Below are 25,655 nucleotides of genomic sequence, written 5' to 3'. Positions count from 1 at the left end.
ATAATATATATATATATATATATATATATATATATATATATATATCAATTTATCCATTTATATCCCCTTTAAATCCCATTTTAACACCCTTGGAGTTCTTATTTGTTTAAGGTTAAATGGAAGTTTTGGTGATTTGAATGCAGAGTTTCATTAAAGATTACAACAACCAAAAATAGCAAAAAAAAAAAAATAACTAAAATCTAAACAATAATGAACAATAGAATAACAATTATAAATTCTGAAATATTCAACAAAATAGAAAAAGTATAACAGAACAACAAAGTGTATAATAAGTGGTGCTTACACCAGTGCTAATGGAAACTAAAACAGAAAAAGTAAAATTGAAGATGTATAATATAATAATTTATATCCCCTTTAAATCCCATTTTAACACCCTTGGTTCACCCTTTGTTTAAGGTTAAATGGAAGTTTTGGTGATTTGAATGCAGAAATTCTTGTGTCAGAGTTTCATTAAAGATTACAACAACCAGAAATAGCAAAAAATAATAAACAATAATGAACAATGGAATAACAATTATAAATCCTGAAAAATTTGACTAAAAAGTGCTAATGGAAACTAAAACAGAAAAAGTAAAATTGAAGATGTATAATTAATTATTAATTAATGAATGAAGTTTGTATTCTTGTTATTGGGTGTTATTCTTATATTAAACTGAAGGGATTGGGTGTTGTGTTGATGTGGGTGCAGTACTGACATGTCACCGACAGAGGGCGCTCTAGCTTTATTCCGCCTTTCTGCGCCGGAAATACGTCATCTTCCTCTTCCGCCGCTGCTCCGGCGCTTGAAACACGAGTGCTGATCGTTTCTCTTCGGTGTGAATAACCTGGACCTGCAGAATGGTGAGTATGCATGTGTATATATGTATATGTGTCTCTGTGAGAGCCTCTGCAGCCATTCATACTGATATAATAATATAATAATAAACATTTACTGTATTACGTCCTGAGGCTGTTAGCTCAGGTTAGCTAGCATAGCCGCTAGCTTAAGCGTTAGCGTTAGCATTAGCCGATGCTAGCTTGGTAGCTGCGTGATGTGTGTGAAGCAGGGTGAGTGTTGGTGTATAACAGGTGAAGATGCTCGAGTTAGCTTCATGTTCACAGCTGAGTCATCATCACACACCAGAGAGTATCTGTTAAGAGACATAAACACCGAGGACCTGCTGCATGGAGGAGACGGGCAACCGGGAGGGTTATGTTAGGTTAGGGTTAGGATAGGGTTATGTTGGGCTTAGGTTATGTTAGGGTTAGGTTAGGTTAGGGTTATGTTAGGGTTAGGATATGGTTATCTGCTTATGTTAGGTTTAGGTTATGTTATGTTAGGATAGGATAAGGTTAATGTTAGGGTTATGTTATGATAGGTTGGGTTATGTTATGTTTAGGGGTTAGGATAGGTTATGTTAGGCTTAGGGTTAGGATTATGTTTAGCTTAGGGTTAGGATAGGTAGGGTTATGTTAGGGTTAGGTTAGGTTTAGGTTATGTTAGCTTAGGGTTAGGATATGGTTATGCTAGGTTTAGGTTATGTTAGGGTTAGGATAGGTGGTTATGTTAGGTTATGGTTATGTTAGGGTTATGTTAGGTTAAGTTAGGATATGGTTAGGTTATGTTAGGTTAGGTTATGTTAGGTTAGGTTATGTTAGTTTAGGGTTAGGATAGGTAGGGTTAGGATATGTTAGGTTTAGGTTATGTTAGGTTAGGGGTTGAGTTAGGTTAGGGGTTAGAGGTTAGACTGGCATTTGTCATCACAAACCACAGTGTTTAGCTGTTAAAAGGAGCCACAACACTTCTTGGGGTGACCTGCTTCATTGAAGGCTACACAGTGAGCCAGTTACCCCAGGTTAGGTTAGGTCAGGTTAGGTCAGGTTGGGTTAGACTTGTGTTCCTCTCGTTGTGATGCAAACCAGGTATGCTGATGTCTCCTCACTCCCCTCCACAGAGACCCATCCTGCTCCAGGGCCACGAGAGGTCCATCACTCAAATCAAGTACAACAGAGAAGGAGACCTGCTCTTCTCTGTAGCCAAAGACACGGTGAGAGAATGGAAATGTTCATGTTATTCCTGCTGCAACTCTGTTTGGTATTGACTCGTTTTTAACATGCATTTGTAATGTCTCCCGCTGTAGGTGACCAACGTGTGGTACTCTGTCAACGGAGAGAGGCTCGGCACCTACAATGGACACACAGGAGCTGTGTGGTGTGTCGACTGTGACTGTATCCTTTTATACAAGAAATACACTTGTCACTTGTCTGTTTGCATACATGTTGATTTATTAAACTCAATGGCAAAAATATGAGGAAAACTTAATCCAACAGTGGTGTGTGGATGAGTGGAACATGTGTGTGCTCTGTTGTATGGTGTGGAAACAAACCATGATCAAAAACCAGATGGGTGTCTCGAGCAGGAGAGAGAGAACACTGAGCACAAAGAGGGATTTCAAACAAATATTACGATCTTGTATGCATGTGATGCCGTGTCTGTTTACATACATGTTGGTTTCCTTAACGTGTACTCTCTCAGGGGACACTAAGAACGTATTGACGGGATCAGCAGACAACAGCTGTCGACTGTGGGACTGTCAGACCGGTATGTAAAGATCAAAGAACAAAGTGTGTGTGTGTGTTTACGTGTGTGTGTGAAGGTCCTGACCAGTCAGCGATAAGGTAAAGTTCTCCTCCTCCAGGGCCTTTTTGGGTGCTAGATTAATTTAGACACTGGTCCTTGTTGTGGAAGGTTTTCCTAGTTGTCCTGTGCTTAAAAAAAAAAAAAGCCTTTTTGACTTCAGTAGCAGAAAGTGTAAATTCTCCAGTTCACGATTTGAATGTGTTGACCCTTCATCCACTGACTCCTGTGTCTTTGTGCCACTCAGGTAAACAGCTGGCCCTGTTCGAGACCAACTCTGCTGTCAGAACGTGCGGCTTCGACTTCAGCGGCAACATCATCATGTTCTCCACAGACAAGCAGATGGGCTACCAGTGCTTCCTGAACTTCTTTGACCTGAGGGATCCACAGCAGATCGGTACGCACCAAAAGACGCACACTCGGGGGTTTAACAGTACAAATAAGTCACGGTTCTGTGTGAGTTTAGCTCGTAGATAAAAAGGATAATGACATGTTTCTTTTCATTTATTCTAACACACGATAGTACAAAATCCTATTGCTTGGGATTGAGGTTTTGGTAAACTATTTTTATTATAAAAATAAAGAACATTTCAAACCATTCCGATTTACACTGTGGAACACTGAACGAACACCTTCCCAAAAGCCTACAGGTTATTTGTTTCACACTGAAGTTATGCTATCAAACTGAAAATACTAAATACACAGAATAAGATGAGTTTCAAATTTGTGCCACCTCGACTCTATTCAAACATTCAAAGCACCCAAACATTGATCATCCCAGTGATGCTGTCAAATATGCATCAGCATGTTCGATGTGTTTCCATTCACATCCCTTACAGCGGTGGTGCATAGTGACACACCGTACTTGTCTTATACACAACTCTTAGTTATGTTGTACCAGACTGATATTACATCAACATCCAGCTTTCGATTGGGTTAAATACGATTGTTAAAACTGCATTGCATGAATTGGATGTCCTTATTTAACTTGTCATATCCCACACTATAAAGAAGTTATTGGATATTCCCCCCTTCTTGTTATTAGATGCTATTAAGTAGTAACTTATATGGCTCTTTTTTTAACATCAGCAGTAATAGTTAGATACTTATTGAGTAGTGGATAGAAAATCATGCATCATTGCAAATGTTGAATTTGTCTTTAATATAAAACCCACAATATTCCTCTGCAGGACACATTATAGCTCTTTCTCAGTTATTAACAACGTGATAAGGTGTAACATCACTGTATGAATAGTCATTTCCAATTTAATATTCAACAGAGCACCTTTTTAAGCCATCTGGTGATTATTTTGTGTTGGCCTTCCCTCAAAACTGAGCAAAAACGTGTTTACCTTTTTAACAGTTATAGTGTCATAGAATATATCCATCAGCAGTAATGTGGCTCCTCTCTGTGGTGTAATGTGAGTTTCTCCCTCGTTTGTCTCTGCAGAGGACAACCAGCCCTACCTGTCGATACCCTGCGCTGACCACAAGATAACCAGTGCTGTGTGGGGACCACTGGGGAGTTCGTCATCGCTGGCCATGAGAACGGAGAGTTCAACCAGTTCAGCGCCAAGGTAGGACAAACACTGACTGTGTAGAAACGTTTTAGGGGGTGTGATAAACTAAATGTGTTCATGTGGCACCGGCTGTGGGGCTTAAAGTCCCAGTGAAACAGAAGTTGGAGCTTCTTCAGCTTCTGAAAGGGTCATAAAGGGCATTTTTCATTTCGTCTCATAGTATTAAACAAATTTTGTTTGTTATCAAGCCCAAAACAATAAATGAACTAGAAAGGGAAATACATTCTTAGTTTGCCAGCAGATATGTCTAAACACATTGCAGTGATTAAGAAGATAAAGCATATTAATGTGTGATTTCAGACAAGGCTTGGCTTGAAGAACACATTTTTTTTCTTTTTTTAATTCAGTATATTTAAAGTTGATTGTTGTAACTGTTCTTTATTTGCAGTCTGGAGAGATCATCAAGAAGGCCAAGGAGCACACCAAGCAGATCAACGACATCCAGACATCAGTGGACCTCACCATGTTCATCAGTGCCTCCAAGGACAACACTGCAAAGGTAAAGTCCCTGTTGCTCTGCTGGCTCTTTGACGCAGACAAAAAACCAGACAAGTTGTGTATATAGAGAACATAATCCATGTATTGGTAACCTGTTTGATGTCATGCTTTGTTATTTTCCTCTCAGCTGTTTGACTCCGCCACTATGGATCATATCAAGACTTTCAAGACAGAGAGACCTGTCAACTCTGCTGCCATCTCCCCCATTATGGATCATGTAAGTGAAGACTCACAGTAAAAAAACGAGGAAAGGCTGTGTGTCCTGTCAACACGTAAAACTTAATCTGGTCACTTCATCTTTTCCAGGTGGTGATGGGAGGTGGACAGGAGGCCATGGAGGTCACCACTACCTCCACCAGGATCGGCAAGTTTGAGGCCAGGTGAGTCAAAGTGTTCACTACACGGGTCAGGAAAGAACCTCCTTTCCCAATGAACATACCTGATAGTAAAAGCCAGTTTTACAGTATTTGGTCCCTTTTCTTTTAGCTAGGGTCAGTCCAGATTTGGGCACTGACCTCTCTTTTTCTTCTCCACCCTCAGGTTCTTCCATGCTGCCTATGAAGAGGAGTTTGGCAGGGTCAAGGGTCATTTCGGCCCCATCAACTGTGTGGCATTCCACCCCGATGGCAAGAGGTAAGACTTCTATAATACTGTCCTATGACGTTGGTCTAAGGTTCTTGTGTGCGTCACTGCTAACGTTGTCCTTGCACTATGGTTGTTGTTTACAGTTACAGCAGTGGAGGAGAGGACGGATACACTAGGATTCATTACTTTGACCCACAGTACTTTGACTTTGAACTGGAGGCATAAACAGTCCGGCTCCTTGACCACACAGCTTCAGCTCACGCCGTACTCAGTCCAGTCAGGAAGAAGGATCAACAGACTCGAGTGCATTTACCGTCTACTTACAACCTCCCCTCATTCCCTTCATCTGAACTGATCTGTCATCAGTGTACTTTTTCACCAATTGCTTCAAATAAAGGTAAAGAGGTCAGAGCAGGTGACTGCATCTCAGAGACGAGAGTTTTTGGTGTTTTTTTTATTAATTTTTCTAACATCACTTGGAAGCTCTCTTGGTTGGATCAGAAGCAGTTTTTCTACCCTGGACCCGTGAAGCGATCGTGACTGGACTTCAAAACTCACACTCCCTGATACCCAATTTAATTTAATCTGATTCTACAAATAAGTAGAATTTGAGTTGATATATTTTCTGTTCTGCCATTCCACATTAATTCACTTATAAAATTTACTGAATCCAAGTTGTGACTGCGTGATCTATTCAACTCTCAATCTGTCAACAGTCACAGGGAACTTTGACAACCAAATTCTAATCTTTTTTATCTGAGTCAAAAGTGACATTTGTGCAAAATATCATCAATCGAGCAATCTGAACGTATCGTTTGCTGGCACGAAAGCATAAAATTCAATGTTTAGTATAGAATAAAAACAGTAAAAGTTTAGAATGTCATGAAAAAAATCATTTAAGTATGTTATAAATGAGCTGGTATAGTATGTTATAAAATATTAAAGTATATCATGAAATGGTAAGGTAAAAAAAAAACCACAAGTCATGATATAGTATGTATAGGGTTATACGTACTATATAGTATATTCTGTCAAAGTTATAGTATACTATTCCATGACAAAGATGAATATAGTATGACTAACAAGTCAGTTGATTATGTCATTAGTCATAATATAGTATATCATAAAATAGTCCTAAAAATGTAAAGTATGTCATGAAGATGTCAATAAAAAGACTCTTTAAAAGTCTTATTTATTTAAGTAATTAAAATGTAATTGAACAGTTATACCTAATTCATGAAAAATGTAAAATGGAATAGGATGTCATGAAGGCATAATATATTTTGTCATTTTGTTTTCCATAAAAAATAATAGTATATCATGCTTTTAAGAGTAATAAAAGCAGTAGTGTAACCAGAAATAATAATAGAAAAATGATTAATACTAATAACAGCAGCATTAATTTCATAGAATGATAATGATACTAGAAGCAGTATTGGTTGGAATAGTAGCAGCAGGTGTGAGGAAGGGCCACGGCATCAGGCACAGGTGGAGCCAAGATCCATGGAAGCCTGCGAGTCCAGAGCAGAGGCTCCAGGGATGAAGCCGAGTTAGTAACATGCTTTAGTGAACATGAATGGATGGCGTGTTTTAAAAATAGAATAGTTAGTCATAAAAAAGTCTTAGTATTATATGTGATGAAAAATGTTTAGTATGGTAAGTTAGAAAAATAAGTCAAGTATAGTATGTTGAAAAAAACAAATAGTCATAGTATGTCGAAAACATCAATAAAAAAGTAATTGTATAGTATGTCGAAAAAAAAGTAATAAAAAGGTCATGTCGAAAAGTATAGCATGTCGAAAAGTCATTAAAAAGTCATAGTATAGTATGTCGAAAAAAGTCATAGTATAGTATGTCGAAAAAGTTTAAAAGTCAAGTAAAAAAAAGGTCATAGTATAGTATGTCGAAAAAAAAGTCATTATAAATGTTTAAAAAAAAAAAGTCATAGTATAGTATGTCGAAAAAATAGTTTAAAAAAAAAAAGTCATAGTATAGCATGTCGAAAAAAGTCATAGTATAATGTCTTAAAAAAAGTCATAGTATAGTATGTTGAAAAAAATAAAAAAGTCAGAAAAAAAAAGGTCATAGTATAGTATGTCGAAAAAAAGTTTAAAAAAAAATAAAAAGTCATAGTATAGTATGTCGAAAAAAAGTCATAGTATAAAATGTTGAATTAGTAAAAAAATAAAAAAGCCTTACAAAAAAAGTGATAGAAAAAAAGCCTAGAATAGTGTACTAGAATAGTCATAGTACAGTATGTCAAGAAGTCATCAAAAGATTCAAAGCTGATATCGTTCCCATCAAATGTGTTGATTCCCTCCTGAAGGCAAGAGGTGAGAAACCAGCACACACTGACCTCTAATGTAAAGAAGCTTGTCCATCATTCTTTGTATCATTGCTGCCATTTCTCCTGTTCTGCAGGATGAAGGTCAAGAGGTCAGAAGAGGTGACTACATCTCAGGAACAAGAGGGTTTCAGCTGTTTTTTTAAAGTCTTTCTTTAACATTTGAATTTAATTTAACTAACACCGTTACCAGAAATAAAAACTGTCCATGATGTAATGCAATCTAAACCAGAAGCAAAAAAAACAATATAATTAGTTGTGTTTTCGTTTGTCTGTTGAGGGTGAATAATTAACTTGAGGAAAAAAACTTGGATTTAAGTAATTAAAATGTAATTGAACAGTTATACCTAATTCATAAAAAATTTAAAATGGAATAGGATGTCATGAAGGCATAATATATTTTGTCATTTTGTTTTCCATAAAAAATAATAGTATATCATGCTTTTAAGAGTAATAAAAGCAGTAGTGTAACCAATATTAACAGAAATAATAATAGAAAAATGATTAATACTAACAGCAGCATTAGATTTCATAGAATGATAATGATGTTGGAATAGCAGCAGCGGGTGTGAGGAAGGGCCACGGCATCAGGCACAGGTGGAGCCAAGATCCATGGAAGCCTGCGAGTCGAGAGCAGAGGCTCCAGGGATGAAGCCGAGTTAGTAACATGCTTTAGTGAACATGAATGGATGGTGTGTTTTAAAAATAGAACAGAATAGTTAGTCATAAAAAAGTCTTAGTATTATATGTGATGAAAAATGTTTAGTATGGTAAGTTAGAAAAAATAAGTCATAGTATAGTATGTTGAAAAAAACAAATAGTCATAGTATAGTATGTCGAAAACATCAATAAAAAAGTAATTGTATAGTATGTCGAAAAAAGTAATAAAAAGGTCATAGTATAGTATGTCGAAAAGTCATTAAAAAGCCTGAGTATAGTATGTCGAAAAAAAGTCATAGTATAACATGTCGAAAAAAGTCAGAAAAAGGTCAGTTTAGTATGTCGGAAAAAGTAATAAAAAGTCATAGTATAGTATGTTGAAAAAAAAAGTCATAGTATAGTTGTCGAAAAAAAGTTTAAAAAAAAAAAAAGGTCATAGTATAGTATGTCGAAAAAAAGTCATAGTATAGTATGTCGAAAAAAGTCAGAAAAAGGTCAGTTTAGTATGTCGAAAAAAGTTAAAAAAAAGTCATAGTATAGTATGTCGAAAAAAGTCAAAAAAAAGTTGAATTAGTAAAAAAAGCCTTACAAAGTGATAGAATAGAATAGTGTACTAGAATAGTCATAGTACAGTATGTCAAGAAGTCATCAAAAGATTCAAAGCTGATATCGTTCCCATCAAATGTGTTGATTCCCTCCTGAAGGCAAGAGGTGAGAAACCAGCACACACTGACCTCTAATGTCAAGAAGCTTGTCCATCATTCTTTGTATCATTGCTGCCATTTCTCCTGTTCTGCAGGATGAAGGTCAAGAGGTCAGAAGAGGTGACTACATCTCAGGAACAAGAGGGTTTCAGCTGTTTTTTTAAAGTCTTTCTTTAACGTTTGAATTTAATTTAACTAACACCGTTACCAGAAATAAAAACTGTACATGATGTAATGCAATCTAAACCAGAAGCAAAAAAACCAATATAATTAGTTGTGTTTTCATTTGTCTGTTGAGGGTGAATAAATTAACTTGAGGAAAAAAAACTTGGATTTAAGTAATTAAAATGTAATTGAACAGTTATACCTAATTCATAAAAAATGTAAAATGGAATAGGATGTCATGAAGGCATAATATATTTTGTCATTTTGTTTTCCATAAAAAAATAATAGTATATCATGCTTTTAAGAGTAATAAAAGCAGTAGTGTAACCAATATTAACAGAAATAATAATAGAAAAATGATTAATACTAATAACAGCAGCATTAGATTTCATAGAATGATGATACTAGAAGCAGTATTGGTTGGAATAGTAGCAGCGGGTTGAGAAAAAAAAAAAAAAAAAAAAAAACTTGGATTAATTTCTTCATTTTTTATTAAAAAGTTATGATAATGCACATTTCACAAGGATAAAACTCCAAACAACCACATGTAGAGGGTCCATTTAACCAGCTCACTCTACCTTTATGTATAATGGTACAAAATATCTAAAACAAGTTACTCACTTCCAAACATCTCCAAACCTTCATGTCCCCATTCATACTTCACATACAAACGATGCAGGAAGAAGAAACACACTGACCATGTTCATAGGAAAGATGGGCTAAAGGGACCGTTGGTGAATTAAAATAAGTTACTGAGCATAGACCAGGGCCTGTCCGCGCAGAAAAGGAGCGATATATACATGCTGAAGGCCAGATTATTCTAAACATGCATTCACTGATAAATCAACACAGCAAGCCAAATGCTGGTTATTCTACAGTATCATAAATAGATGTTTAAAAACTAAACAGAAAAGCCTTTTTTTTTTTTTTGCATGTGAGCACTATTCTTATAAATCATCTACATCTCTGCAGGTATTTTTGACATAAGCCCCTAAAACTTTAAAATCTGTAACACCATGATAGGAACAGTAATCGTTTGAGTGCTTTTCTTCACGTTAAAGCAGACCTGGTTCACACGAAAAAAAAAGAAAAAATGGATTTGTGGCATTTGTTTTCAGACTACATAAAAGCACCAGTCGGGTGGGGTTTACGCTCCATACAGTGAACAGGGCGGGGAACGCAAAACTGATAAACAGCTGTGGATTTGCCCCGCCCACTCATCTGGTGTTTCACTGAGGTTGGTAACAAATGTAATAATAATAATACAGTGTAAACCAGGTTTGCCCATAAGAACAAATAATAAAAGAGGAATAGAAAAAGGCTCCTATTGTCACAGCAGGAGAGTATAGGAATCAGTGGGATTTGAGGACGACAGTTCAAGCAACTCTTCCTCCTCCAATCAGACTTCAAGTTGTCTTCACTTCTTCTTTTGGTCTGTAACAAACAATGAAGGAGTTTATGAATCAAACCACCAGACACGCTGTCAGTCTAGGAAACTTCTCTTCTTTATGAAGCAGCTTTTAGACCGTGACCTTTTCAAAAGACCCACATTGATGCTTTGACAATTTACAAATATACAAATCATCTTTTTCGTTTATGATGAGATGAGGTCAAAAGGTCTATTTTTTTTAGTGTTTTATCGCAGGGCTCAACAATAAATGGGATCTTTATTAGAGGCCAATATTCAGTTCTGCTTATACCGGAGCAAACAGCTAACATCAATGAAGGTTGCATTGATGTTACAGTATGATGCGTTAAAGCTCCAAACTGTCAACATTGGTACTGGGCAAAGGTGAAAAAACAACATTATTATGATGAATTCAAACGTAAACTTTGAAAATTAAGATTTCGGCAAGAAATTTGAATAAATATAATTGTTTGAAGGAGATGTTTCCATAGTAATATAATACAGATGTAATTGAGACCTGTTTAACATACTAACACTAGCTCTAAGCAGCTAATAAAACATGATTAAGCCAAATTTTTTTTGAATCAAAGCAAATATTTAAATAAAAATACTATCATTTATTTCTTAATGAAGTATCTCGTTTTACAAATACCCACTATACATGGCAATAACAAGGTAAAAGGATTATGTTTCTGTATCAGACATAAGCATGGCTATTACGCAAGAAAAAAACAAGCGCTTAATGTCAAGAAAAAAAAAAAAACAAGCGCTTAATGTCAAGCTCTGTTTTCCCACAACACAAACAGAAAACAAGCAAGATAAGAGGGTCGGGACTCTTAACCACAAGGGGAATTATTTTACATATACTGCCTTTCTATACATGCCACCTGATTCCTTGACTCTTTACTGTATATGGAATGTGTCTCAACCATTTGGAAGCCAGGACATGATCTGATTGGTTGTGAATCTAAAATGACTTCGCTCAAAGTCTGGTGTAGTGTCAATAGCCTTTCTGCATTTATTTCATTAAATAGTGCATATTTATTGCAGTTGTGCATATTGTCAGCTACAGCCCGACTGTTTTCACAGCTTTCACTGTAACAGGTTAGAAACCGTTCTTTATTCTAATAATAGTTAATTAATCAGATTGTTAATGTGCCACTCTCTTACCCTGATGTGTCCATCTTCTCTTCCTCTTTCTCCTCCTCTTTCACTTCTAAGAAAGGCAGGAAAAATATATGATCAGCACAATGTTATGACATAATATTATGATATATTCATCTACAAATACCGACTGGGCTTGTGAACAAGTCTTACCTTTCTTTTCCTCCCCTTCCTTCTCCTCCTCCTTCTTCACTCGTTTGGCCTTCTTGTGGTTGGCTGCGTTCCTGCGGCCTCCTCCCTGCCCCTCCGCCTCGTCCTCAGAGTCAGAGAACTCCTCCTCGCAGGCTATCCTTTTGTCGTGGGCTCGGACTGAAACACAGAAAGAAATACTTACAAACACAGACTAGAACTTTACTGTAGCATACAGTATTTAACTCAGGCTGCAATCCCGTCTAAATCTACGCCTGTAAAAGTCTCTTACTAGAGACGCGTTTGTCGGGGTCCTCCTCTTCCTCGTCTCCGCTGTCCGGGTGGGGCGCGTCCTCGGGGATCGCCTGCATCTGGACGCCGGGGGCGTGAGGCAGCATACGGAGGTTCTCAAACAGACGCTGCTTGATCTTCTCCAGGTACTCGTTGGTGTTCTGGTTGGTCATGTTGGACGGGCTGATGTGCAGCTTGAAGTCGGGCCCGAAGTACTCAAAGTAGTCGTTGTAGGGCAGCTCGTTGGGGATGGAGCAGTCCAGGGCCACGGCCGTCTCGTACGTCCAGCAGCGGGCCACGTTGCGGATGGTGTAGCCTCCGCCGCCCAGCATCAGCAGGGGCAGGTTGAAACTTTTGATGTACTCCACACATTTGGCATGGCCTGGAGGAACACGCACATATTAGATTCTCCAGCACTAAAGCACCTTTTGAGTGTTGTCTTGGGCGAGGGAATTGTGATTCTACCTTTGATGGTGAGGTTGAAGCAGCCCAGTCGGTCTCCAGAAAGAGAATCAGCTCCACACTGGAGTACGACAGCACTCGGCTGGTACATCTCCATGACTTTAGCCATGATCTAACACAAACATACATATTAACAGCCTCGCTCGGGGAAAAGGAGGTGATTAGATAGTGCCTAAATAAGAGTTGACTTACGGGTTTGAAGATAGCTTCGTAGGACTCATCATCAATGCCGTCTCTGAGCGGGTAGTTCACTGCGTAGTACTTTCCCTTTCCAGCTCCGATGTCCTGCACACAGTGGAGATAATTGAATTATTGCCGACATATGCACAACATCTGAGATGATCCAAGAAGGAAAATTAGAAATCAACAAACTTACCCTCAGGTCTCCAGTGCCAGGGAAGTATTCCCCATACTTGTGGAAAGAGACGGTCATGACCCTGTCCGTCGTGTAGAAGGCCTCCTCCACTCCATCGCCGTGGTGGATGTCAATGTCTATGTACAACACCCTCTGGTGGTACCTGGAGAGGAGAGAGGATTCTGTTAACATCTTGCCCAGAGGAGGCTTTCCTTCCATAAGGTTGGGACCTCTTATATCAAACTTATGTATTTCATTTTTCTTTCTTTCTAAATCAGTTATTGGCCAAAACACATAAAATGACACTCTCCTTGGGGTCTTTGCTAATCAACAACCAGAACACAATATCGACATTGCGTTGGTTCAATGGTGATATCCAGATTTCATCTTCAATTCTCTACCACCGTATCGTACGTGAGTGTGACCAGCTGGCAGTGAAGCCAAAGACGAACATAGAAGCGTACTAGAAAAGAAATGAGAATGTTTTGAACACTAAAAATGACACTATAGTTAGTCATTTTCTACAGGGTCCAAGCTTCAACAGGCTTCTGGTGACACATTACGCCCACACAAGGTTACTTCACAACCAGAGCCTGCAGGAATTGTTTAAATACATTTTGGAAGTCAGTGTCTTACTGCTTGATTTTGATTCATTGAACATAAGAAAGTAGAGATTACCCAACCCAGCTCACTCCCAAGTAGGAAGAATTTATTTCTCATTAAATCCCGTAAATAATTAAAGAGCCATAACTGTCATACTTTAAGAGATGTTGTCTCTATTTCATACTTCATGGCATATTGGAAGAATGTGTGGAAGCTTCCTCATAAATAACTAATCTTGAATAAGGTAAAGGAAGTGTCCTTCATAATTATTCATCATCATCATTCATTCATTCTGTGATGAATATTCAGAAACAGTTTGTTCACACAGCAAGAACTAATTATGGGAAACTGTGGTGATCGGTTTCTTCAAAAACACAAGAAAACATTATTAGATTTCTTACTATAAATTTTATGTTGGCAAAATCTTTTATTCATGAATAGAAATCTAATAATAAAAATTGACTGCAGATCACTTGTGCTGCTTGATATACTAATGTTACAACCAAACTCTTCTTCACTTCTCAGATTCAAATGATGCATTTGGCCCACTCCCAACACGCACTGTACTAGTCTCTAAAAACACGTAGACGCTCCAAGAATATGACGAAGTCAGCAACCTAGTTTTTCACTAAAATGTGTATGCACTGACACTGACAGATGAGCCGGAGGGCAGGATGATTTTTTTGAAAAAGGAAGACAGCAGCTTACTTCAGCAGCTCGAGGATGGCCAGGACGATGTCGTTGACGTAGCAGAAACCTGAGGCCTCAGACTTCTTGGCGTGGTGGAGTCCGCCGGCCCAGTTGATGGCGATATCTGTCTGCTGCTTGTTCAACTTCAACGCCCCAGCTAGAGTAAAGAATGGACACAGTTAAGATACAATGTGGGTTTAATGGACTTTAGTGTGTTGATCCAAATGCCCTATATTGTCTTCACATTTATTCATGTGCATTAGAGAGTTTCAACGCACACCTGAACAGTGCTGCGTCACATTTTCTCCCCAGTGAGGACTACCACAGGTAGGCCAGGATTAACTAGTTTAAATTGAGGCCTATACTCCTGATTTATTCCATAAACAGTCATAAATGTCCCACTTGTTGGGAGGCTGGTGCACAAAGGGAGATTATCAGATGTGTTGTTGGCATAACTCACCGACAGATCCGCCTGTTGAGAGCTGGCAAAACTCAAACAGACCATCAAACACCGGACAGTCCTCTCCGACATTGACTGTAAGAAAAAGAAACAGAACAAGACAAAGAAAATGAAACATATGTGAACAGTAAGAATACTTCTGCGTCCATTAAAAGGAGAAGCGGACGCTCACATCGCTGCATCTGTTTGCTGTACTCAGACATGTTGTCTGGTCGGATGGACCTGAGGAACTTAATGTAGTCATCACTGTGGTACTTTGTCATCTCTTCACCACTGGCTTTGTGTGGTCTCTGGAAGCAGAAAGAAAAGAGGATGAGGAAGAAAGTGACCGCTGCCACGTCTGATTTTAACATGTTTTATGCACACAGTCTCCATTCACTTACATGTGTACAAGGTCATCCAAATATACAAACACAAAGTAATGGACTAGGATAGCCAATTAAATATGAAAAATACCTACATCACAGTGAGAAAGTAACAATTAAAACACATCTTCTCAGTCAGCAACCAAATAACTGCCAATGCTTTCTGGGTGGAACTCACTCTTTTGAATGCAAAACACTGTACATATAAGACCACTGGGCCATATCAAACAAAACTTCAATATGTGTACTATCATCCTTAATCGCAATTTAACGAATGCTGTAAAAACCCTGTTTGTATCACACTTTATTTTAAGATTATGACGTAATATTCACTTGAGGAAGTATAATGACACATAAAATGCATGACTATGAGTGTTGGGGGCTTTCGTGGGAGGACATAACTATAACTCACGTAAATCTCCATTTTCCTGTACAGTCCATAGTTGAGAAGGAGGTTGTGTGTCATGCGGATCCTGTGGGGTTTCATGGGATGGCCCTGGCCGTAGTAGTAGTTCCCCACATCCCCTGGGAAAATAGAAAATTCATATTACAAAATTAGCTTAAAAACGTATTGATTCAGTGCATTTTGTCTCTCCTGTAGGAAAACACAGACGTGCATAGATTGTAGACTATTGTATTAAACCAGTCTACAATCCAATCCACACTGTTGCAAGGCTTCCCCTTTTGTTTGGACAATCTTCTGCAAATTACAATGTGGACACTTGAGATACACAGTACCAGTCAAAAGTTTGGACACACCTTCTCAATATAAAACATATTCTGGTTTGTTGAGCATTTGTTTGTTTATCACATAATTCCATATGTGTTCCTTCATAGTTTGGATGTCTTCTAAATGTAAAAAAATTAAATAAAGAAATAAAGAAAAACCATTGAATGAGAAGGTGTGTCCAAACCTTTGACTGGTACTGTATAAATAAGAAATTGTCAATTTGCATCAGCTTTAATGAGTCTCATGCTACTGTGTTTAAGCCTATATAAAAGGTATATTTAGGTAGGAGACAGGAGGTAGGAGTCGAAAAAAAGTTAAAAAAAACCATTGCATGAGAAGGTAAACTTTTGACTGGTACTGTAGGTAGGAGATAGGAGGTAGGAGGTAGGAGACAGGAGGTAGGAGATAGGAGGTAGGAGGTAGGAGACAGGAGGTAGGAGTCATGTGATCAGGGGATTCTACTTGCACATGCATGCAACAAAAAAATAAACAAATTGACATTTGAAAGCAGGAACATGAAAACACTCATACAATATACAATATAATATATATACAACAGTTTGCATTTTTATTTAATTAATTAATTAATTAAAAAAAAAAAAAGTAAAAAGCATCACAAAAGAACCCGGATGAACACCAGGCTAGCTAGGCGCACAATGGAATGCTAACGCTAGCATGCTGCACCGGCTAGGCTAACCGAGCATGCTAACGCTAGCATGCTGGTGCTGCACGCTCGGGAAGCATCACATCAGCGCCGTTTCGCTGTGCAGACACTGGCGCACACTCACCGTCATAGTAGTAGCAAACTTTCTTCTTTGTTGCCTGAGACAGCGCCATTTTACACCGATTACTCCACCGTGAAGAGCGCACCGGGTCCTCTGGTGCGCCACGGAAGTAGCGCTGAGCTGCCCGTCGACCAATCAGAGACGCGGATCGCCCGAGTGGGAGGAGCCTGGTTTAGAAAGTGGGAGGAGCCTGTTTTACAAACAGAGGACCGCCGAGGCTGCAGCTCCAGACAGACAGACAGTGTCTAGACCAGAAGACTGTGGCATTAAAGATTAAAGCAAGCTGGTTTTTAATGTCTTCTGTTTTATTATCATTACATTTGACTATGAGTTTATGAAAAAACATGAGCAGCTCCTCTCTGCAGGGAAGGCACAAGTCTCTGGGGTTCAGTTTGTTTGTGCTTAATTGAGTTATTCAGAATAAATCCTCCACTTCTACATGTGTGGAACTTGCAGGTCCACCCTGAAAACCCACACCCCACCCTGCAACGGCATTTATTTATTTTTTGCAATTTTGTTTATTGATTTGATTATTGATTTGCCTCCCCCTAACACCGCTTGTCTTGCTTTATAACCCTTAATATTTTACAATAATTTGATTATTGATTTGCCGATTAAAAAATCAGTAGCTTGCCTTGCTTTAATATGTCTCATAACCCTTAATATTTTACAATAATTTGATTATTGATTTGCCTCCCTAACACCGCTTGCCTTGCTTTAATATGTCTCATAACCCTTAATATTTTACAATAATTTGATTATTGATTTGCCGATTAAAAAATCAGTAGCTTGCCTCCCTAACACTGCTTGCCTTGCTTTAATATGTCTCATAACCCTTAATGTCAGCCATAAAAGGTTAATATAGTCTGATATAGTACACATAGAAAGGTGTCCTCTCCATCTGTTGATGGTTAAGTGATCTAAGCTTAGATCTTGGGATCTAAAATGCATTTGCTAATTGTCTCCAGTGTATAATCTCAATTTAAAACAATTAGCAATGTCCACTTTAGGGTCTAGACCTTTAAAAACTGTTTGTCCACAGCATATTTCCATATTTATTGCATTTCATTAATTTATTTGACAGGAAGGTTCTCATTGATCAAGAAAAATAAACAGTACACATTTTCATTTTCATCAGTTGTCCCTGGCTAGATTAAAAGAAGGCAACCAGAAATAGAATAAAATGACATTTGCAAGGAGATGCATCTAATGTAGGTCATGGGATTTGGCATATAATGTCAGACAGGGACATGCACAAATGCATGTTCTTGCCAATATGTGTACATCTTGAATCACAGCTAAAAATAGTAATCTGTGAAATGCATGTTTTTTCTATGAGCGTTTACTGTGCTGTTTGATATTGCAGTGCACAACGAGACTGATTATGCACATATTGATGCAGGCTTAGTGCTGGAACAGATTGGGAAACCAGACAATAGGTGATCAGCTTTGTGGTTTTCTTCATAAATGTCCAGCAGGTGGCAGTGAAAGCTCACTTGTGTTTGACTGTCTCTTCCAAGTCTCTGCAGACTCCGTCATTTTCAGAATGAAGAATGCAGCATCCATGAGCCGATCACCTATAGATTATCATGTATAGTATGCAGTGCAAACAAAAACAGTGATATAGATGATCACACAAAAACACTGCCAAGATTAAACCATGAATAATTCGCAGTTCACTGTTACTGCTGCTAGTGTATGTAGAATATTAAGATGAGTTTTGATGATTTCTCTTGGTCTTTAAAGACACTTATTATAAAATAAATCTACTGTTTGAGCTTAAGAAAATCATCTGCTTTAGGAAGCAGAAGGGTTTGTTTATACGGAGGCCACAGCTTTGTTTCAATAATTCATAATTATTTGAAGACTGGGTCCAAATGTAGCTCAGATCTCAACTCATCGTACCACCATGTGAACTAGGTCAGTCCATCCAGAGCAGAGCTGTGTTCAGCTAGCCATGTTCAGAAGGCCAGTCGCCTGCCTCAAATGGAGGGAACATGGTAGATGTGATGGAGGAGGAGCGAGTGGAGGTAATGGTGCTGATCTCAGGGCCGTAAGACTAATCGAGGGCCAGGGGGGTCATTGGATCCAACATGGAAGTGATGGTGTGTTCAATTACCTCCAAACCAATCAGCTACGAACATGTGGGTGTTTCTTGTCTTATAGAGAATCACAGAATGACCCGTGTGACGTGTCGAGGGAGCGCAACATGGAATAATTTGACGCCTAATCTCACTTCAATTAAGATGCTGGGCTTTTGCTTTCATTTTTAGTGCTGGGTTATAGTCTGTGTTAGATTATTTATGTTTCTTTATGTAAAGGACATTGGGTGTTTTATGCATGGAAAAGCCCCTTGAGGTGATTTGTGTTATTGGGCAACATAAATAAAATTGACTGGACGTGACATGTTTGTTTAAATCGGGGCCAGAGTGAGTGACAATCCAATAATGTTTAATACTTACATGATAGATCAGAATAATTCATCTATTCTGATTTATAGCACTAATAAACCTTTTTTTTTTTACCCCCACTGTAATGTGCAGGTTTCTTACCATGTGCTGTAACCACCTGCGGTTACATTATTTGATAGTGTCACATCTCCCAGAAAATTATGGTTCCTTGTGAAAATGACATATTTGTGCTAAACTAAGTGAGCTGATTTACAACCAGTGTGGAAAAGGTGACGACTTGACAATGATAAATGATTAAAAAGTAGTGTAGTGTGGTGTAAAAGCACCATAAGTAGAAGACTGACCTCAAAATTCTAGCTATTTTTTGCTAAAATCCTCAGTATGTTGAACTGAGAAATTATGTTTTTTTATTGTTTAGTTTGTAAAAAGGAAGAATGTGTTATTTTATCTTCCAAAAGTTGCTTTTAATTGTGTTTTAGAGTCAAATATGGAAGGAAAATGTGAAGCTGCTCGAAATAAGTTCTTGTTTTTTTCTTTATTCTTTCATTTGTCTTATAATCAGACACCAAAACAATGTAAAATGTCAGAGTTGATGAAGCGTCAGCCTTTACACTGTGTCTCTACAATTTAAATTGTCCAAGAAGTGGATGAATTAAAATGTTTTATCAATAATTCTTACTTGGCTGCGACTGGACGACTGCCAATTGGTGTTTTATTGACAGTACAGTTCTATATAAAGGTTTAATATGAGAGTCAGGCTCCAGATCCTCTCATTAAAGTGTACTACTTTATAACACATGTAATGCATGATGTAAATAACCTTGAAGACACACAAACGGGCAGGTAACCAACATTTATTTACCATTATCAACTTTACAATAAAACCAGTAACATCTGTCAACATTAGCAAAATAAAGAACAGAAATCAATCCAATGTATTTACAGAGACAAAGCAGATTCAGGCTCACATACGACAGATAAACAACTCTGCTTCATATCAAACCGCGACAGTGAACATAGCAAGCTTAAGTGTTCTTTTTTTTTCATAGTAAGGTAAAAATCAAAGTTGTCTATTTTTTTTTTTTTCTTTAAACAAACAAGTAATAGCTTCTCTGAATCTTTAAGATGGTTCTCTATAATACACCACAAAATACTTCAAATTTGGGTTAAAATATAGGAATGTAAAAAGTTGGCAAGTCTCTTTAATTTTCTGATTTCTTTTTTTTTTCTTTTTTTTTTTTGCTCTATCAACAGTCATTTCAAGTGGTGGTGGTGTCCTAGTATCTAGTTTCGTTCCTTCGGCAAGGAGGCATCTTGATTTGCAGATTTTTATGGGAAAAGATGCTTTGACTCCATCCTTCTCCATCTATCCATCCATCCTTCATCCATCTATGCTTCATGGTGTCATCAGCTCGCGTTCTAGCCATTAAAATCCAATTTCCACACAGCGACCAACCCACAGCCTAAAAACCCAGTCCAGGTCCAGATGTCGAGCAGTAACCAGGGAAGTGATCTAGTGAATCTAGTCTGTCGTCTTGTTATCATGACGAAAAAGTGGCACGTCGAAGGAGTCTCTCACATACATGTGTATATATTTACATATACATATATCCATATACATATGTATACATATACACATATATATATAAATATATATATATATATACTCTTAAATTCTCTCTCTCTCTCTTGAAAAACAGTTCACCCAGTTCATTGTGAGCGTAAGGTACAATCACTCCTTCTTTTCAGAGGGAGCGGGAGTCGAGCTGCTCTCCTCTGTTGGTTTTGTGGCCTCAGGGGTCGGGGCAGCTGCCTCCTTGACCTCCTCCTTTGGGGCCTCCTCTTTAGCCGGAGCCTCCTCCGCCTTTGGGGCCTCGGCCGCAGCGGCAGCCTCCTCCTTCACCTCCTTCACCTCCTCCTTCTTCTCCTCTGCCGGAGCAGCGGCCCCGTTCTCGGCGGGCTTCTCCTCGGTGGGGGAGGCGGCGGCGGAGGCAGAGGCGGAGGCGGCGGCGGCGGCGGCGGCGGGGGCAGCAGCAGCAGCATCCGCTTCCTCCTTGACAGCCTCGCTCTTCTTGGTCTTCTTCAGATTCAGCTTGAAGTTGAAGGACTTCTTCAGGGAGAACTTCTTCTTCTTCTTCTTGGGGGTCTCCTTGGCCGCAGCCTCGCCCTCGGGTTTGGCTGCCTCTCCATCTGCAGCGGGCGCCGGCTCGATGGCGTCTCCTCCGGCGCTGGCTTCAGGGTCCTTGGCCGCCTCGGCTGAACCGTTGGTGGCGGCAGCGTCCCCATCAGGCTTTGTGGAGACATCACCGTTGGTCTTCACATGTCCATTCTCCTGTAAAAAAATTAATATATCATCAGACAGAAAATCATGTTTATATTTATATAAAAAAAAAAATCTCTCTGCACGTGCATGAAAAACAAAAGGAGGCTATTTTAGATGCACATTTCTCATTTCCCCTCTCAGCATCGTCGTGCTCATCAATTAACCACCGTGTCGCCTGGCTCAGAGGCGACGCCTTGCAGTACCCTAATCAAGCGATAGGCGGCGGTAGCGCCTCACAGACCGACCAGGGTACCAGACAGACGGCTCAACAAAGACAAGACCCGAGCTCATCGATGGAGGAATGAAAAAAAAAAAAAAACCTGAACAATTCATGTTTTTATTTACCCAAATAATCAGTCAGAATCAAATACAGCTCAATTCCTATAATTAACAATAAATAGATTTTTGTGTCATTTGATAAGTATAAATAATGTGTATTATTATACATTCATATTGATCCAATAGTGGTATAAATGATTAAATGTATGACAAAATAAAAAAAAAAGCTAAATGATTTCCCAGACGACAGCCAGGGAGGAGTGGTGCCTACGTGCGCTCCTGCCTCCCTCCCCCCTCCTCCCCCTTTACACAGCCTGCCACTATCTCAGTTACAAATAAACACATAACCCAATGTACTTCATCTCAACTTCTCACCCGAGATAAACAACAACACATCTGTTTTTTGGGGGTTTTTTGGGGGGTTTTTTTGGGTGGGAGATGGGGGAGGGATGCTCTCCATCAGCACCAGACAGCAGACGCGTAAAACCCCACCTGCCCCCCCAAAAATATCCTCCCATTCAAGTTTTTATCATTTCAGCATCCACTAAACGTGTCAATCCAATGTGTTCCTGTCTTAAATCAAATATGCATGCATTTCCATTGATAAAAAATAAATAAAATGAAATTAAAAAAAAAAAGCACTAATTGTGTGAAGTGTAATTAATTACCTGTCCGTTGGTTTTGACGGCTGCAGCGTCGGCAGAAGCAGCGTTCGCCTCCGCGGCCACATCTCCTTTGGATGCCTGGGATCCCATTGTCTTCTTTCTATCTGATGTCTTCCAAAAAGAAAAAAGAAAAAACTTAAAAAAAAGAGTGTTTTTTTTGTTGTTTTTGTTGTTTTTTGTTAAAGTTAATCCAACCCCAGGGTGAGATGTGTATCCAGTGGTGGAAGGATGGAAAAAGTGCTGCTTTCTGTTATTCAGGTAGTTCCTGGTCGGTGGCTCCTGTGCTCGGTCTTGTCACCCCGGTAGAGAGAGACCCTCTAAACCCAACACTGGTTGAACGCAACGCTTCAACATACAGCAGGTGGGTGGGACCTTCCGAGGTCTGACCAATCAGCGTTCAGTCTGAGGGCAAGTCTAGCCGGCTCTGGCCAATCACCTCTTACTCCCTAATTGTCCCCGCCCTTCAGGAGAACCCCCAGCAAAGAAATCAATTTAGTTCAGCTCAACACAGTGTTTTATAGGCTTTAAAGTAAAAAAAACATATTTTTATTTTATTTTACAGTAAATGATTTGCTCTCCTCATCAGCGTGCCTGTTACTGTATGTGTGCTCATCTACTTCTGTTCTTGGTTTACTGAAATGAGGAATATCTATCAGTCATCTTATAATGCAAGAATAAGGAAAAATGAATGGATTTGTTACATTACATTACATTACAGTCATTTAGCAGACGCTTTTATCCAAAGCGACTTACAGTCAGTAGTATATTACATATCATTCACCCATTCACACACTGATGACAGGCTACCATGCAAGGTGCCACCATCAGACTCTAACTAACATTCATCATCCAGTCCACACCGATGGCAAGCCTTCAGGAGCAACTTGGGGTTAAGTGTCTTGCCCAAGGACACATCGACTGCCGAAGCCGGGTATCGAACCACCGACCCTCTGATTGGAGAACTACCTTGCTCTCCACTACGCCACAGCCGCCCGTGTTACAGCCTGTTCATGTAACAAGTGTGTAAGTGTGTGTGCAAGTGACTAAACAATGACTCGTAGAAGTTGGTGTAGACATAGCGTACCTTTAATAGGAATGACTGAATGAGATTTTGAGACTCTGAAAACTCTATTCGCTGTAGCAATTTACTGACACCGCATCCAGATTGACTGATACATTGTGAATAAACGGCAGTAGTTTCCATTAGGGCTGCAACTAACAGTTCTGTTCATTGGCTTAACAATTGATTTTTGTCTCTATTACTTGGCTGTTTTGCCTATAAAGTGTCAGAAAAATATGAAAAATGCCAAGTTGGTGTATTAAATTTGTTTGCTTTCTCCAACCAACAGTTCCACACACAAAATATTCAATTTACTATTATTGAAGATTAAGAAAATGAGGAAACAGCAAACTTTTGTTCTTTTCTTTTTTCCTTTGCTTAGAAATGACATGAATGATGAATTGAAAAGAAATGTTGTAAATGTAATCATCTGACGGTTTCAGTTTGAGTTAACTCTAATCATCTCAGTTCAGGGCATGAAGTAATGCAATGCACGGCAACAGTTTCACTTGTAAATGTTTTCTTAAGCAACAAGGGATGTTTCCAAGTGTGTCACTTTTGGTTTCAGTAACACTGAAGATGTTCCCAGATCTTGAATCACACTCTGATTCAGCATTCAGTCACAGTTTCAGTATCAATGTAATACAACAGGTGATGCCGGAAATCACATTTTTGCCATATATTTATGATCCAGGGTCATATTATGAAACACAACGCATATTTTAATGCCCTACCAATATATAGAATGATCCAGAAACAGGACACCTAGCTGTACAACTCAACATGTGACCAATTGTCATTAGCTGTAGCTGGTCAGTTAGCACACCAATGATTTCGAAATAAGTGAGGTATGATGGTCATGAGATCAGGGTCATAAATAAGTGCAAAATATGTGACGAATGACATGACACAGGACAGGAACTTTGGCACAAATGTTCAGTATAGGAAGAGAAAGGAAATGCAGATTTTAAATGTAACTTTAGAGTTTCGTGTGTCTACTTTCCCCATCTCCTTCTCCGTCTTCGGAGCAGCTGAACAGTAAAATGGACCTACTTTTGTCGTACAATGGTGAATAAGTGTTTAATCTATTGTTCAATGTTGTGCTCTCATTGTGGGCATGAGGACATGGTGATGGGACTGGAGCACAGGATCAGCATCGCGGCTAACTGTGTATCACGCTGTCTCCTCATGGCTCTATGACTAGATTTGTTGTTCACTTCCGCTTGTCAACAACATACCAGCAGCAAGATATGTCAATGTGATGATCATGCACATTCCACCTGATCCTTTTCTCCCACACGCATTCCTCGCAACAGCTGTTAAAGCTACAAATCTCGAGTTATGAGAGGCAAAGACTTCAGTGTTCAGTGTCACAAATGGTCATTGCTGCAACCAATCAGCCTAATTGATTTCCCGAGACTTGGGAACGTTGGAATGTGTGTCAGCAGCTCGTCTTGACGCTGAAGCCTCCAGCTCTCCATGTCACATGTAAGTCTACTCAAACTTTGGCCACATTACATAATGATAAAATGCATTTATAACGCAGTATATGCAATAACACGTTGTTTTTGTGCTTATTTCCTTTCTTACAGAGAGTTAGATAAAAAGATTGTGACGGCTATCATATCAATCTTCTCATCTATCTCAAGACAAAGGAGCGATTGTGCACGCCAAACTTGAAAAATCATTTCTTTACGGACCTCACTAGTTTTTGTACAGAAGCATTGTCAGGTTGAAAAAAAGTGTTGCCAGAAAGCTGAAAGCAAACTATTGTCTTTAATTTTTATTTCAATTCATTGCCCTCAATTGGAGCTAAGGAAACTGTAACGACATAAAAGAAAAGGGAATAAAAAAACATACTCCACTAAAAAGAAGGCCCAGACAACTAAGTGTTGTGTCCACATACTTATTGCTAGTTTGTGTACCTTGGTCACATTTCTTGAATTGCCTTTAAGGTGTGCATATTTCTCATGTGGAGGCTGAAGAGAACCAGAGTGTAAGATCATATTTGTAAGATCATATTTGTATTATTCAAATAAGTAGCAGCCCATCCCTAACGTAAACAGGATTATTATGGGGAGTTGTAAGTGTTTTTATTACTCTCCTTACAGGACCGGATTTGTGTTTGCATCCCGAGGTGTGATAAAACATCACTCGAGCCTCTTCTACTTTCCTTTCCTGTGGTCTGGCCTCGCTCGCTTCATCACACTGAGAGTTCAACCTTTTCCCTACGCACACGTATCACGCTGTATCCATCTAGCCAGCCTTGTAAATGTCATAATAATGTGTCCACTGTGTGCT

The 25,655-nt window shown here is 38.9% G+C and overlaps 3 protein-coding genes across 3 annotated transcripts; 1 reads left to right on the top strand and 2 right to left on the bottom strand.

The window, feature by feature from the left end:
• Positions 1 to 751: 751 nt before the first annotated feature.
• On the top strand, positions 752 to 5,975 carry eif3i (eukaryotic translation initiation factor 3, subunit I). The gene is given in 12 exon segments (XM_054606037.1): positions 752 to 861; positions 1,956 to 2,048; positions 2,142 to 2,229; positions 2,537 to 2,602; positions 2,886 to 3,035; positions 4,089 to 4,154; positions 4,157 to 4,215; positions 4,607 to 4,717; positions 4,844 to 4,933; positions 5,023 to 5,096; positions 5,257 to 5,349; positions 5,445 to 5,975. Coding segments are annotated over 12 exon segments (975 nt in total). The 5' UTR covers positions 752 to 858; the 3' UTR covers positions 5,527 to 5,975.
• Positions 5,976 to 9,659: 3,684 nt separating this feature from the next.
• Positions 9,660 to 16,761, bottom strand: LOC129097059 (probable histone deacetylase 1-B). Its single transcript, XM_054605761.1, has 12 exons — positions 16,620 to 16,761; positions 15,514 to 15,626; positions 14,909 to 15,026; positions 14,737 to 14,811; positions 14,295 to 14,433; positions 13,005 to 13,146; positions 12,821 to 12,913; positions 12,632 to 12,740; positions 12,168 to 12,548; positions 11,900 to 12,055; positions 11,753 to 11,798; positions 9,660 to 10,608 (listed from the first exon to the last, which is right to left on the bottom strand). The coding sequence occupies exons 1-12, from the start codon at positions 16,666 to 16,668 to the stop codon at positions 10,581 to 10,583; spliced, it is 1,449 nt and encodes a 482-aa protein (XP_054461736.1). The 5' UTR covers positions 16,669 to 16,761; the 3' UTR covers positions 9,660 to 10,580.
• Positions 16,762 to 19,865: 3,104 nt separating this feature from the next.
• Positions 19,866 to 22,598, bottom strand: marcksl1b (MARCKS-like 1b). The gene is made up of 2 exons (XM_054606334.1): positions 22,298 to 22,598; positions 19,866 to 21,359 (listed from the first exon to the last, which is right to left on the bottom strand). The coding sequence occupies exons 1-2, from the start codon at positions 22,382 to 22,384 to the stop codon at positions 20,760 to 20,762; spliced, it is 687 nt and encodes a 228-aa protein (XP_054462309.1). The 5' UTR covers positions 22,385 to 22,598; the 3' UTR covers positions 19,866 to 20,759.
• Positions 22,599 to 25,655: the final 3,057 nt, after the last annotated feature.

Source organism: Anoplopoma fimbria, chromosome 10 (assembly GCF_027596085.1).
Source record: "Anoplopoma fimbria isolate UVic2021 breed Golden Eagle Sablefish chromosome 10, Afim_UVic_2022, whole genome shotgun sequence".
In the NCBI taxonomy this organism is placed as follows: domain Eukaryota; kingdom Metazoa; phylum Chordata; class Actinopteri; order Perciformes; family Anoplopomatidae; genus Anoplopoma; species Anoplopoma fimbria.
The sequence above is the reverse complement of the archived record's forward strand: the minus strand, read 5'-3'. Positions and strand labels throughout refer to the sequence as shown.